Genomic DNA, 15,677 nt, shown 5'->3' on the forward strand with positions numbered 1-15,677 from the left:
TGTAATATATTGTATCTGAGTAACATACTGATTTGAAATTAGGAAACTTGGTAATCCTTAAAACCAATACAAATAATTGAATTATGCCTATGTTAACAACTGGGAGATTTTAAAATGGTATTATGCCTGAGGGGAAAAAAGTAACTAAAGCAACTTTCCCTGAGTATAACTGGTAGTTAAAAACTGAAAATGTATACTGACTTGTAACTGTGTTTTTATTTTGGCCTTTTTTCCAAATGAGTGCATTACAGCCTCCATATTTCAGTTTGAGAACTATTCATGTCAAATGCAACATATAATTAATGTGTATGTGTGTGCATATATGTATAGTCCAGGTCATGAAATTCACATAGTAAATGAATGAGGCAGGGTGAATTAAATGCACCCTTACAGCTAATTTAATGCATTCTTATTTCAGTAGTACTCTTGAAATTCTAGAAGATATGTGGGGTCTTCTGAATAAATATCTTTTGCAGACCTATGGATTTTTAAAAACCTTTCTGAAAAATCATGAAGATAGAGAAGAGTACAAATGGGGTATCAGTAAAGTGACTTCTTCAAACTTTTAACATCCAGAGCCACAAGCTATGAGCACTTTAAATCTGATCCAAAAGTAGGAAAGGCTGGAAGAATATTGACACTAACTGGGTGCATCTACACATGCAATTAATGTGAAGGGATAAACTCCAGAGCTGTTTTGAACTGGAGTACACTGCTCCCAAGTGCAGCATCTACATGTGCCTCCAGTACAGTAGCAATTTGAGGCAGAGCAGCTCTAAGCTGGCAGCAAGCTTGGGGAAGGGGTGGTGGGTCAGCCCCATGTGGCAGTGTCATATGGCAGAGGGGCTGGCTGGGGGGTGAGTGTGCAAAAGTGTGGAGTCTTGTGGCTAGGCAGCAGGCAGCCCCCACGTTTCAGCACCCTTATGCCCCAGCCAGCCCCATCACTGCCTACACCTGCATTTCAGTGCAGTTGCTTACTCCAGTACTTAGTATAACCACCAATTATTGTCCCCAACAGCATCTTACAGCAGAGTTAATTTACTGTGCCCTAATACAGGTGCACATTACTGTGACACTTTACCGCACAGCTAATTAGTCTACTCTGTAGTAACGAGCATGTGTAGATGCACCCACTGTGCAGAATCATATTTTGAAATACCAGGGGTATTTTTAGTTTAAATTTTGCACCGAATTGTCTGGATTTCTAATTACTGGTTTTTCAACTATGTCTACCTCTGTGAAGTTCTTACCACAGTTTTAGCTAGAGTCCAGTTATTTCATAGTTTGGGAAGTTCTTATTTTATACTGGGGAAAAAATAACTTCCAGTGTGCATTAGTATGTTAATCCTACAGTTTGGGGCATAAGTAACTCCCTATTCAATCTTCTTAAACTCGGACCATAAGCTAACTCTTCCAATTCTTTACAGCCCATTTTTCTTTCCATTCGACACTCGGCAAATGCTGTTTTATGTAACTGCTTTTGATCGTGATCGAGCCATGCAGAGATTACTAGACACTAATCCAGAAATCAATCAGTCAGATTCTCAGGATAGCAGAGTAGCACCCCGACTGGACAGGAAAAAAGTAAGTACCAATATTCATGTTACAAATGAGTAGCTAGTTCTTTCCATAATGATCATTCTTCCACTTGAAGTAAAAATTATTTTTAAAGCCATTTGGCTCAAACTGACCCCACCTCAATACTGTGAGCATGTGCATAAGGAGAAGTCTTAGATGAAGCCTATTTTTACTGGCATGGCAACCTTCCAAAAATGTGAGGGGATATGCTCTACCTATCTTTGGGAAGCTGGGGTAGGAACAAGCTTGATAGCTCTTCCTGAGCTAACCTTAAGTGTCTGATGCCTGGAGGCATTGCCAGTCTGTGGAATTTATAGGAACTTGCTTTCAAAAAATCTTTTGTGCTGTACTACTTTGGCTGGATGTGAGCACTTCAGGCTTCCTTTCTAAGTTGTTACTTTTCTGGTGGATACTATTTATATCTCCCTCTGCCAGAATCATTAAAACTTTTATTTCTGGTTCAGTATTGTGTATCTATAAGGTTAAGTACCAAGTGTAATGCACTCTTAGGACTTGAATATCCCTTGATACAGAGCATAATTATAGACTAAAACACGATGATAAAACTGAATCTTAGATATTTAATTACCTCCTTGGTAGTCATTAGAGGCTAATAGAAAAGAATGAGAAGTTTATAATTTCAGAAACTGCAGGAAGAAAGAAAAGTGGGTATGTAGTTTAATTAGGCTGCAACTTTTAATACAACTGGGAACTCTCAGAAGTAACTTGACCTGCATTGGACAGCCTTCCTCTGTAATTCATTTTACCTACTGCAGAGCTACGGTTGGTCCCCTGCCCAGTTAAGAGTCCCAGAACTGTTTTTGGAAGCTGTTACCTACCTTTCAGAAAAGATGAAGGAGCAGTCTGCACGCTAAACCAGATGTTAACAGCCTTAATAACTCCATTCCCCTCTTACTTTAGTTTTTAGGAAATGCTTTTTCATTTTTTTTAGCTCAAATGGCATCTGCAGGTGTAGGAGGGGGAAGAGCTAGTCAGCACTTTCTTTGCACAGGTGGAAGGCTGTACTGCAACCTGCCAATCCAGTTTGCAACTTCATTCTCCTCAAGCTTACATGGAGGAGAGCAGGGACTATTTTTACAGGGTCATAGATGTATCTTTTTTCTTTTCCTGCCTATTCACACAGTCCTCACGCTCTGATGGGGCACTGGAGGCAGTAGCATCCATCAACCTCTATTCTAGTGCACTAGTTTTAGTGTTGGGACTTGAACTGTTTCTTTAGGTCAGAACAAGAATACTACTGACTAAGACATAATGATCTGACTGAAGAATCTGGTATGGAAGAAATGTTAATACTTATTTAAGCTGAATCATTTTCATGTGGAAATCATACTTACTCCAATGGGATATAAATGACACATTAAAGGCAAATCCATTTTATTTGAATTATGGGAAGAGAAAAGAGCCATACAAACTTCTCTGCTTCCTTTTGTAACTGCCTTGCTTGATTAAGGAAATGGGGCTTGGAAACCTAACCTTACCTAAAATTTTTGTGTAGCGCACTGTGAACAGAGATGAACTGTTGAAACAGGCGGAATCTGTGATGCAAGATCTAGGCAGTTCAAGAGCCATGTTGGAAATCCAGTATGAGAATGAAGTAAGTAATGGTTATTTTGATTAGAGAGACCCTTTGCAGTGATTTTTTTTGTCAGACTTCCAGTAAGCTTCATTGACTTAAAGTATAGCTGAGTGCTGGCTGTCTTTCTGATAAGCTGAGAAAAGTGGTGTTTTTGTTTGTTTGTTTGTTTTTTTTCCCATCATCAAGCCTGTTGGGGGGTTTTTTTGGTTTTTTTAAGTTAGTCAGATTTGGTTTTTTTAGATATTTCGAATTTTAGGCAAGTACATCTGCACTTCTCTCCATTTTATAAGTTGGTCACGATGTTAGTTTTCCTTCCCAGTGTATGTATTCTTTTTGATTTTCTTCATTTTTAAGGGCTGTTATTTGTAGTTAACTTTTTGACTGGAGAAAGGATTATGTTTTCTTTAACAGAGAAATAATATTTCCATGCTGTACAGCTTGTACTTAGTTGTCAAGATTTTAACTTTCAAACCAGATCTAACATGAGAAATTACCCTTTCGTAAAGGTTGGTACTGGTCTAGGCCCTACACTGGAGTTTTATGCACTTGTATCTCAGGAACTACAGAGAGCAGATTTAGGCCTCTGGAGAGGAGAAGAAGTAACTCTAGCCAATCCAAAAGGTAACTCGCTTTTTAAACTATCAATATATGTTATTGCCCTGGGGGGGAGGGGGAAGAATAGTATTTAACTTTTTTCAACTTAAGTTCTATCCAGAAACATACTAAATGTAAAATTTCATTTTCATGCTAAAGAACTGCCACTTTTGGTTCTCATATCTCTAAAAGATGTTTGTATGTTGAGAAACGGAGGTAATGGTGCTTAAACTTCATTTATATTAGAAAATAATACCCATAAGTTGATTTGATTTATTTTATTTTACTGTACGATTTGGACAGTTACCCTCAGTGCATTCACAAATCTTTTATAATCAAAGTAGATTTAGAATTTGCTTTAGTAAATAAATCCACCTCTAGTGCAGTTCATCACGCATTATTCAAAGATTTGTTTCCTTTGCACATGCTATAAGGAGTTGTTTAAATTTTGTAACCACGTTGGGGGGGAATGGAAATATTAATCTAGTAATATTTTATCCTGAATGTTGGGTTATTTTGGCTTATTGCATGCACTGAATTCATCCATTTTTTGCTTTCAACAGGAAGCCAAGAAGGCACCAAGTATATTCATAATCTACAAGGATTGTTCGCACTTCCCTTTGGTAGAACAGCTAAACCAGCACACATTGCAAAAGTTAAAATGAAATTCCGCTTCTTAGGAAAACTAATGGCCAAGGCTATCATGGATTTTAGATTGGTGAGACAAAATTGATTTTTTTGAGCCAGATTTTCTTACAACCAAAAATGCAACATGAAATCGACAAAATGTGAAATGCTAAGAGTCATAAGGTTTTTAATGTTAATTCCCAAGTCAGGCATTTGCATACCTAGTCATTTTACAGAGTCTGTACAAAATTTTGTAGGGACTGATGGATCTCCAGAATGATTCATGGTGCAATGTGATCTTGAACAATATTGCTGCTGCATTATATTGACAATGTATAGCATATACATTGATGTTATTGTAAGCTTTTTTTCTACTATACATTTTTTATGTTTTCTATTACAAAAAGTGTACAACACGCAGCTTGTGCAAGTAGTGTTAGCAATACTGCTCACTTTCACTTCTTGAATATAAAGAGGTGAAACAACAAAACTTCCATGCAAAAAATAGTTTCAAAACCTTAACTATCAGGAGGAAAAAAACAATTTTTTTTTTTGCTTCCAGGTGGACCTTCCCCTTGGCCTGCCTTTTTACAAGTGGATGTTACGACAGGAAACTTCCTTAACCTCACATGACTTGTTTAGTATTGATCCAGTGGTAGCCAAATCAATATATCATCTTGAAGATATTGTGAGACAGAAAAAAAGACTTGAACAAGATAAAACACAGGTAAGAAAGTAGACATAAGACAGAGAAAAGGCTAGCCTTTACTGATTTATTTTTAGGCTCTTGTGAACTAACCATAGTTGGACTAGTGTGGCTGTATTTTATGAAAGGAATAGGAATAACAAATAAGTTGGAATAAAATTGCTAAAAAATGGCTAACCAGAATAATTTTAGGTCTTGGTATCATATTTAAATGAAGCTAAATATTTTCATTTTGCTTTAAAATGTGTTTTTCATACCGATCTTAAAGGCTAGGGATGGACATTAAAAAAACGTGGAGCCCAAATTGATTCAGTCTTTGCAGGTTAGTCTAACTTGTGGAGATTGAATCAATTTGCAAGTGAATAGACATTCACTTTTGACTCTGGAAATGTAGGCACATGCCTGCAGTGGCTTGGGCTAGAAGCCGGGGAGCACTAGAAGAGCCCTCAGCTGGAGGGAAACTAAGCTGAGGGGGCACGTGGCCAGGCCCAGGTAGGCCTGAGTGTGACTGGAGAGGATTTTAAACCCCCCGTGACCTGCAGGGGCCCCAGCTGGGGTCTGCCTGGAGTGGGAGAGGGGGAGCAGCCCCTGTCAGGGGTCCCCAGCCCCCCCCCCCCACTGGCTGATGGGGTTGGGGCCAGACCCCAGTAGCCTGAGGGAGGGGGCAAGGGGCCATTCTGCAGCCTGCCTGTAAACTGTGGCCCCCGCACAGGGCTGGAGGTAGGAGGCAGCAGGTGCTGACCCCCCACCACCTGGGCTGCACTGCTGCAGTGGGAGGCAGTGGTGTGTCAGGCTCCATACCTAGCCTCGGCTCCCCCTCCCTTCCCTGCAGCCAGGTCACATCCTCCCTCCCTGTCGCCTCCCTGTGGCCAGCTGGCTGCTCCTCAGAGGGACTTGGCCCAGGGCACTGTGTTAGTGCCCCTCCGCCGCTGCTGCTGCCTGCAATGGGGGGATTAAACCCCTCCTTTCAGGCTACTGGCATCTGGCTCCTGCAGTCCTGGGTGCACGAGCAAAGCTATTGATACTTGTGCTGCCCTCCCTTGGAATCAGGGGATTAAACCCCCTCTTCCCCTCAGGCTACTGGGATCTGGCCCCCCTCCCCCCATTCCTGCCGCTGGTACAGCAAGGGGGGCTGCAGACATCTGCCAAGAGCTGTTGCCCCATATCAGGCAGACACAACTGTAGTAGTGCTCCGGTGAGGGAGGGGAGGCATGGAGCCAACCCTGCTTGGCTGGAACAGACAGCCCAGCCCAGGACTGGCGCATGCTGGGATGCTGGACTCTGATCTAACTTAAACCAGAAAGGGGCCTGGGACAGAAGTTGCATAAACCGGTTTGACCCAAATCAGTTAAGTCTTAGACTACATTCAGCCAGGTTTATCTTAAACTAGTTTTGGCCATTTTGAAACTACTTTATGTGCACTGATCTTCTGTTCTGTTACAGGTTTAAACCAGTTTCTGGTCACTTAAACTGATTTGTATGTAACTTCTTTCCCTGGCCAAAGTGAGAGAGAAGGTAGATTGGGCTAGCACCTTAGGAATAATTGGTTCAGAGAGGCATAAATTTTCATAGGCAACTACTTACTCCCTCAAATGCTAAGAATTTGCTTCTGAAGTGCTGCCTTATTCTACTTTCTGCCTGATTCAGACTAACTCAGCTAATCACCTCTTCAGTCTTCAAGTAAAGGATTCTACAGTGAAATAAAGTTTCCAAAAACATCAGTTAAAAGTATGCTTAAGCCCACGGACTTGTCCACAGCTGAGGCAGGTATATGATAAGGTAGTCTATAAACTTCTCATGTGAAACCAGCAACAGTAGTACAACAATATTCTTTCAATATCAACTTTTATAGGAGTTGAATTTTGTCTAATGTTAAATATTTAGAAATCACTTGTGAAAACTCATGAATGAATTGTTCTTCCTGGCTTTATTAATTTTTTTTTTTCTTTTTTAGACCAAAGAAAGTCTACAGTATGCATTGGAGGCCCTTACTATGAATGGTTGTTCAGTGGAAGATCTAGGCCTGGATTTCACACTTCCTGGGTTTCCCAATATAGAGCTGAAAAAAGGGGGGAAAGATGTACCTGTCACAATCCACAATTTAGAGGAGTATCTCAGAGTATGTAAAAGCAAAGCTATGGCTCTTTTTTCTTTTTTAATTTTCACAACGTTCTGTTTAGAATCTTCCAAGTAGTTGCTTTCAGAGATTTTAAATTTGTTTTTGTAAGATGGACATTGTAGTTTTTGGCTGCTTGCTTTAGTTTATCTGAATTCTTGATAAACTGTTAGAGCGAATTTCTTGAGTCTTAAGAATATACATTGTTTCGTATTTGTAAAGATGTTTAGTAGTATAAAAGAGTCTGCATGTTTTTGAGGGCCTCTTTAACTCAAGGTATCTATGTAAAATGATCACGAACATTTGACTTTTACTGGCTGCTATATGTTCTCTGCACTTCGGAAAACAGGTGCAGAAATTTATTGGGCAAGATAAGTGAATAGGGGCTTTTATTTTGATCTGGAGAGCATTAACTTCTCAAATGACTGCATGCCTCTTAAAGCCATAGAGTGGCTGGGAATTGAGTCACTACCATTGTATGGGTGGGCTACATCAGCTTTTCTCACGTACTGGCATACTAGAATATCTATTATCCATGAAGACTTGTGGACTGGTTTTTAGGCTCCATTGCACAGCCAACTTGGTTTAACTATCTTCTAATTCAGGGATAGCTTGTTTTTCTGTTGTCCTGCACCTAGATCCCCATCTTATTAGGGTTTATATGGCAGTCAAACATCTAAGCTTCATCTTGGGACCTAAATATTTTTCTGACTAAAAATATGATTTGAGCTTCAAGTTGTTAGCTTTCTTTTTCATTTTTCCATTGCAACAGTATTTTTGGTAGTAGAAACCCCCTTACACTCAACTGAGATGCAGTTGAGACCTCATTCCACTTTTCTGCCTAATATAATTTGGCTTCAACTCTAATCAGCAAATTAATTTCCCTGTTTTTCCGTCCACCAGGCTGCACACGTTAGGTATGCATAGAGCCTCTGCCATCCTATTTAGATAAAACTAGGCCTTTTAGGAGATTATCTAAAAGCTACAAGTAATCGACACGTGTTGATCTAGGAAAACATGTCCCTGGGTTTCCACTTGATATGGTTTCTCAGTTGCACCTTGCTGCAAGATCAGGCAATACCAGTAATTTCTTTGTGCAGACCGTTTCAGAGACATGGAGGATGGCCATACGTACCCCTTTATGCAGTGTCATTGTAGAAGTATCACAGTCTGATTCTTGTTTTGATAATTCTCTTATGCTCATTTAGGCTTAGTATCTATCTCAGTCACCATTGGTAGAATGTGTATAGTTGCATAGTCTAAGAAGTGGTTACTTTTATGTTTCTTAGAGCTGTCTCATATTTCATAACTTGCTTTCCCTCCCTCCACACTAACACTTAAGTTTATGTACTAGTGAGGGAAATGACGCAGAGGAGGTTAGGATTATACCGCCCTTTTATATTTTTTTGTTGGAGACATGAGCACACTTGAGAGAGGTGCAGTCCTCAGTGAAATACTACTGGAAAGCTTGAGTGGATAAGCTGTTCGTACATGTTCAGTGGAATGTATGTGGGCAACATCTCTAACACTTCTTCACCCAGTCTTATTTGTAAAGGATTACTACCAAGTAAAAACATTTAGAAATTCTGATGGATGGTTTTCTTCTCCTAGGGTGCTATATGGGGAAATCAGGCTTATTTTCCAGTGCCTGAGCATATATATACATTACTAAGTTCTCTTTCAGTATTCACAATGCTTCAGTTGGAAGCCTAATATAAGCCTGAGGATGCAACTACAGATGGGGAAAACCTTAACACCTGTTTCAAATCCTTTTTTAAGATGGATTTCATGGGGTGGTAAAATTAGTGACTCTTTAATTTTTGAAATAGTGGTGTAATAGGGTTAAATATTTTGGGGGCCCATGTTACTGTTTTTATACTAAGTCACTTTTCAGTGACTATCAACAGAAAAAAGAATACACCAAGTGAACTTTGCATAATAAAGACTTTAAGGATTTCTGTTTGTTTGCCTTGATAAAGATGCATACCAACATAATGCAGTCTCCAGAAGTAAAATAACCCAAACTAAACTTGGGTTTTAGGTGTATATTGTCAAATACACATTTTGGGCCTATTTGTGGCCATGGTTTATATCTCTGATGCATCTTTTTAAAAGCCAAAACTGAAACATAAAGTTCTTAAATATTTGTGTAATATATTTACATACCCAAAATTGAGGTGGGTGGACTAAATTTTTAATAAGCTTAGAAGGAGCTCTGGGTTTGGAGATGAGTTGAAGTAAAAGAAACATGCAAGTATTTGGCAGATTTAACTTGATATAGAAGAGGGCGCATGCAGCTTTTTAATGTACTCAACTAATTACAAGAAAAATTCTCAGTGGAAATATCTATTGTAGCTCTTGGCAGCTTTAATTTTAGTGTTCCTGTTCTGTTTTAGTTTTTTCATAACTATATGCTCTAAAACATTTCTAGAGTACCACATCAGTTTTGGAGCAATTTGTCTCCCCTTTTCAGACGCAGCTGTTTGCATTGCTACAAAAATGGGCTGGTGAAAATTGGAGGAAGTTGAATAACACTGTACAGTAGCTGCTCAAATTGACAAACTGTTATCGTGGGCATTGGGCCGCATTCCTAGTTCTTTTATACGATGGATGGTGGTGACAACTTGGCAAAATGAATAGTTGACTCTTTGAAACTTCCTTCATGGTCTGTGCGTTTAATGTGACATATTTTTCCTTTTGCAGCTTGTTATATTCTGGGCACTGAATGAAGGTGTGGCCAGACAATTTGATTCCTTCAGAGATGGATTTGAATCGGTTTTCCCCCTCAGCCATCTTCAGTACTTCTATCCTGAGGAGGTAAGTAAATGTATATATCACACATCCATGCAAAAGGCCATAAGATTGTGCACTGATATAATACAATGCAATCATCATGTATGTACGTTGACTAAATTTGTGAAACTTGTTTTACCAAGAAGAGTCGATGGCTTTTTAATTGCATATGTAAGGGTTACTGAGACTCTCTTTTTTTGGAATTTGACAGCAGTGCTAATTCATGCATTTAAACCAAGGGTTGCTTTGTCTAGAGTGAAATAAAAGATTTCCCCCTAAGTTGCATACCCTTTTTACATGCAGATTTCTGTATTCTTGTGTTGCCAATGTATTGCAGTGTACTTCTGTGTAATATTATTTATTGCAGGAATACCACAAACCTATAGATGTAGACCAGGACCTCTTTGTATGATGATTAGCCAAAGTAATGCCTTTTTTTCTTAGCCAAATATTGGGGAAAAAAATTAAACTTGTATTAAAAACGTGTATGTCACTGCCGAATACGTAGCTATTCAGGATTGTCTCCCTCTGGCAGCGGCCTTTTTTCCCTGGTAAACAAGGGTGTGTTTTTTGCAATTATAAGTATTTTGTTCCTGTTGTGTGACAGTGGTTGTGTAGCCTCCATTTTGCTGTCATCCTGAAAAATTCATCCTCGTAGTCTGTCCTTCATCCTCTGAGCTATGCAGAGGATGAAACAGCACAGTTTATCCAAAGAGCAAGATTGTCTGTCTGGTATGTATGTAAGCTGGTATATGGATGAGTGCTGCTATGCAGAAGCAGCACCTGAGATCTGTCAGGATGGACTGCAATGTTTTTCAGTTTCTTCAGCATCTTGACAGACCCATGGCCCATTGAGGCTAGAACTCAACAGGAAGAACATCTTCTATATCCATGGCTTGCTTAAGAGAGAAACTAGGAGGTTTTATGTTCCTGGCCGACCTTCATATTAGGAACTGTATAAACACAACGTGCCATCTGTCCCAAACTTGCTTAAAATAATGTATCAAATATGAGACAACAGAACTGATTAGCTCTAATGCAGAGCACACTGCTTGCCTTACCAAGCTTCTGTAGGTAATATGGTGAAGGAGAAATTTGAGAGGTGGTGAAGGGGGATAATGAAGCAATTCTGTGACTGTTTACAGAAAGTTCGGTGAAAGTTAGTATGGATAAAAATGGGGTTTTATTACTTTTTTTTTAAACAAGTAGGTAGTACAGGCTGGAGTCTACGTTTCAGTACTGGATACAGTAGTTAAATTGAGGCCATTTAAAGCATATTTGCAAAAATAAGGCATTAAGGAAGAAGAGTTGGTGGAGAGATTTGTGCAAAACAACATACTGGGGGAAAAAAAATTTCATAGTATTTTTGATGGCTGGAAGTGGAAAAGGCTGTTATAGAATTCAAGACAAATCTTGGGATGAGCTTTAGCTCTGAAGTTCAGGGATTGTCAGCCTGTGCGCGCATTTGATCTGGCTCATGAATTTGGGGCTTTGATGGTAGGGGCTTGGTCCTTGCTGTGCCTGAGTGATCAGGCAGCAGGGAGCATTTCCATCCTGTGCTGCACTTGAAGGGACCCAGACAGGGTTGTTCTGGCCCTCAGCCAGAAAGACGTGGCCTTTGACTAGTGTAGTTAGAGAGGAAAAACTAGTCTGAGACAAACTTCTTCCTCTAAGCCTTGTGAAGGAACGGTTGGTTGTCTTGAATTAGAGTAGCTAAGTGCTGCCCCCCTCCACCTCCCTTGATACTTTGGTGACAAGAGGTTCCCCAGAAGTCGAGTTGTTTGGGTGCTTATGCTCCTTCTCCTAAACACCGCCCAGTTTAATATATATATAATTTTTTTAATGCACCATACCACATACTGGCTACTTTTACCAAACTGGTAGTACAAGTGAATAACTGAGTACGTGTACTGTGCTAGGCTTTGAATTGCCATTGTTGATGGAAACTTTCTCCTAGCAAGGCTTTGTTTATACACTACTATACTTTTGTTCTCTCTTTTGGTGGCCAGTATGGAGCAGTCCACAGTCTCTTGGGAGGCCAACTAAGATGTTGGCAACATTGTCTTCCCACTTTGTAGTTGATAAAATCAGAGAACAGAAGCAGTATCCATGATTTAACTGACCAGAACTTGATATTGCATAACCTGAGTCTTGAGAAAAGCTGCTTCAATAGGCCATTGTTGAAAATTGGTGCAAGTGACTCCCCAAACAATTGTAAATAATTGGCTTGTTAAACTCGCTCTGACTCGGTCATGGTCATGAGCAAAATGTCTAAATAGGTCAAAATCAACTTTTTAAAAAATTATTTATAAGTTAGAATTGAAGTTATAACTTTACTGTTCATGTGTATCCTGGAAACTTCAGTGGCAGGGCTGTTTTACCTTTTGTCTTCAGACTTCCTGGCTTTGCCTGCTAAAATGTTCTGGTAGTAGGGGTAGAAATGCAATGCATGGCAGCGATACCCATGTGCATTAGCTTTGGATCTGGGAGCATTTTAGGTCGGGCACAGTGCTGCAGTAATTGTTGCTTCTGGAACCAGAAGCAGTGTTAGTGCTGAGAGGTAGTGGGGGGATAAAGAGAGCAGGTAAAGTATGAACCCAAGTTTTAAATATCCAGGTACCATGGAAATTCAGGCATGACTTGATTTCCCATAATTACAAGTTTAGCTTGCATTTGCTAAATACAGAAAAGCAGCAGCAGACTCGTAGCTGACTGTATGGAGAGGGTAAGCCACTGGGGACCAATCTTTTTGATAGTTGTGCCATACTAGCCCCACACCTTCCCTTAGTGCCACTCCAATCTCTATTTCTGCCTAATATGCTGCTCTGCCTTCTGCTCCCTGTCCACTCTGCTGCTGTGGTGCCTGCCTCCTCCCTCATCTCTGCAAGGTAGTAGAAGTAACAATAGAAAGAAGTTCCAGCAAATACTCACTTATTTAGATGTATATCTGCCCTATTCAAAAGACTCAGAGCAGCTTACAATAAAGAACCCACAGAGAATGCTCCCCATATGCTCCAAAATCCAAGACGACCTCCAATTTTCCTCCTTTTTCCAAACCATCACCTCCCTGCCCAAACCCCCACACAAGCAAACCAATCCCAGCCATATAATGCTAGCACAGTGTGTTCATTCTGCATGAGGATAAATTCTCTGCTTTAAATTTTTATAGTTGGAACAGCTTCTGTGTGGCAGTAAAACGGATACTTGGGACGCAAAGACACTAATGGAGTGTTGCAGGCCAGATCATGGTTATACGCATGACAGGTAACACTGAGTTGATATACATATTTTGATGGACTAAATCCTGATTGCAAATATTTGTGGAATGTGGTGTGTCTTGCAATAGAAAGAGCAAGTTATAAAATGTTCGTTGCTTTTAGAATAGCTTTTAAAAATCTACTTGTATAGAGCATATAGCAATGATGCTTTTTGTTTTTTAAGAGAATTAATACAGTATTACACAGTATTTCCTTATAGTAAGGTTAAAGGCTAACCACCACTATTTTTTCTTTCAGCCGAGCTGTGAAGTACCTGTTTGAAATTCTCAGTAGTTTTGATAGTGAGCAGCAAAGATTATTTCTCCAGTTTGTGACTGGTAGCCCCAGGCTGCCTGTAGGAGGTGGGTCTTACTTAATACATATGGTTTTGCTGAGTACATATTGCCATCCATTCTGTACTTATCTAGTCTGTGTTGCTAATGGATTTTTCATTCAGAACAGTGAGTACAGTAAAAACCTGTTTCTACACATCCATTTCAAATTTTGAAATACCACTCAACTGAAATCTGTGGTACTGTAGGCTAGTTCAGTTGGATAGATTTTATATCAAGTAATTGAAAAGTGCATTAATCAGATGGTGGTTTTGAATTGGTGACATTTCAGTAAAGCTTCTGGTTGAATCATCTCAGAAAATATGGGGGTGAGAGGGGTTAGCCAATGTTGCCAGATATCATCATGTTGTGTGAAAAGGAACGGCCTATGTAAAAACATTCTTAACGTTCTTTCACTGAATGCATGTATGCATATTTTGGGGATACAGGTTGTAGCCATATTGGTCCACAGGCAAAAAGAATTGGTACTCTGGGTAGAGGTGATATCTTTGATTAAACCAACTAGATATTTAAAAAAATCTTTATTTGCAAGCTTTCAGGCACACTTGCCCTTCTTGAGGCATAAGAGAATGTAAGCATTTCATTTCCACCTAGGAGAAATTTTACAATCTTTCCATTCTCCTATACCTGAAGAAGGGTGTGTGTGCCTGAAAGCTTGCAGATAAAGAATTTTTTTTGCAAATATATGCTTGGTCTAATAAAAGAGATCACCTCTACCCAGAGTTCTGATTCCTGTATGCATGTTAGGAGATCATACATAACATTCAAGTTAGAAATGATAAATAAAGAAAATGAGAATATTAGTAATTTGTTTGGAGTTTGCCTCCTTGGTATTTCATACATTCCTAAATTAGTGTGAACATTTTTAAAAAGTGACCCCCTTGATTTTTAGAAAAAACAAAGACTTTAACTGTGCTTTGTAAATCAAAATGAAACCTTTTATTAACCCTTTTTAGCCCTGCTTACATTTCTCAGTTTTCATAGTTCCTAAAAAGACTAACTTTGCAAGAATTGATTGAAAATGGAAAAACTTTGCCAGAAATTTTTTTTAATGACACTATATATTAAAACACGAGTAAGATCTTTCAGGGATCTGTGCAATGGATTGAAAATTAAAGCATGCCTCTGCAGTAAGTATAGACTGCGGTAGTGTTCCCTGTGAACAAAATTTTAATCTGCGTAGGTGGCAGTCTTATTATTATAACGTGTTAGTTGAAAGGTGGGCAGTAAATGCATTGAAAAGCATTTATAGTTTAGCGTACAAATGTTATATTGCTGTTTAAAGTTTTTAATAGATGGTTAATGGTATTTAAGAACAGCATTTTTAAGAGTGACAATTTTTCTCTTTCTCATAATTACAGGTTTTAGAAGTTTGAATCCTCCATTGACAATTGTACGTAAGACATTTGAGTCTACAGAAAATCCAGATGACTTCTTGCCCTCAGTAATGACTTGTGTGAACTATCTCAAGTTGCCGGACTATTCAACTATTGAGATAATGCGAGAAAAACTCTTGATAGCTGCGAGAGAAGGGCAGCAGTCATTCCATCTTTCCTGATCACAATGAAAAATGCAATGTCTGCCTGTTACAGCAAAACAGAAAAATCATGATTCTTTTCTAAATGTATCACCTGAGTCAAGGAAAAGTGTTACGCCTTGTTGTAGAAAAACGGCTTGCAGATTATAAACAAAGACACTTGGTTGATATTCATTAAAGGCCCCATGGACTTAAAGTGATCAGGCCCTAAAAAAGTTGTTGTGACAAGGTTTCTTTAGCAAGTTCTTGTTTAAATTATCATTTATTTGATGAGTGAAGTTTTTAACTTGCTTTGCTGTGTGAAATTTAAAAAGGGATGTTTTTCCAGGCTGGAACAATAAATGTCGCTGTGCAGTTTAATACTGGGCTGTGTGTATCCATCTAGCTAAGTCTGCAGTTTTTTCCTCCAAAGACAACTTTTGTACATAAGTACAGAAATTAAAATACACCATGTATTTGACAAATCTAGTTTAGTAGACTAGTTCTGTGTACCTTCACTTGCTTCTGATTTTTTTTTTT

At 39.1% G+C, this 15,677-nt stretch overlaps 1 protein-coding gene across 3 annotated transcripts in view; it reads left to right on the top strand.

Moving 5' to 3' along the window:
* Positions 1 to 15,518, top strand: part of TRIP12 (thyroid hormone receptor interactor 12) — a 110,039-nt gene extending 94,521 nt beyond the window's left edge. For all 3 annotated transcript variants that reach the window (XM_019533007.1, XM_019533008.1, XM_019533009.1), the window contains 10 exons: positions 1,428 to 1,584; positions 3,095 to 3,193; positions 3,682 to 3,796; positions 4,333 to 4,487; positions 4,959 to 5,123; positions 7,057 to 7,221; positions 9,922 to 10,035; positions 13,181 to 13,275; positions 13,527 to 13,630; positions 14,983 to 15,518. In XM_019533007.1, the coding sequence (XP_019388552.1) occupies positions 1,428 to 1,584; positions 3,095 to 3,193; positions 3,682 to 3,796; positions 4,333 to 4,487; positions 4,959 to 5,123; positions 7,057 to 7,221; positions 9,922 to 10,035; positions 13,181 to 13,275; positions 13,527 to 13,630; positions 14,983 to 15,179 (1,366 nt within the window). In that variant the 3' untranslated portion in view covers positions 15,180 to 15,518. The remainder of the gene's footprint in view (positions 1 to 1,427; positions 1,585 to 3,094; positions 3,194 to 3,681; positions 3,797 to 4,332; positions 4,488 to 4,958; positions 5,124 to 7,056; positions 7,222 to 9,921; positions 10,036 to 13,180; positions 13,276 to 13,526; positions 13,631 to 14,982) is intronic.
* The last annotated feature ends 159 nt before the right edge of the window (positions 15,519 to 15,677 follow it).

The sequence above is a fragment of the Crocodylus porosus genome, unplaced genomic scaffold, assembly GCF_001723895.1.
Source record: "Crocodylus porosus isolate Cpor-Errol unplaced genomic scaffold, CroPor_comp1, whole genome shotgun sequence".
Lineage (NCBI taxonomy): Eukaryota > Metazoa > Chordata > Crocodylia > Crocodylidae > Crocodylus > Crocodylus porosus.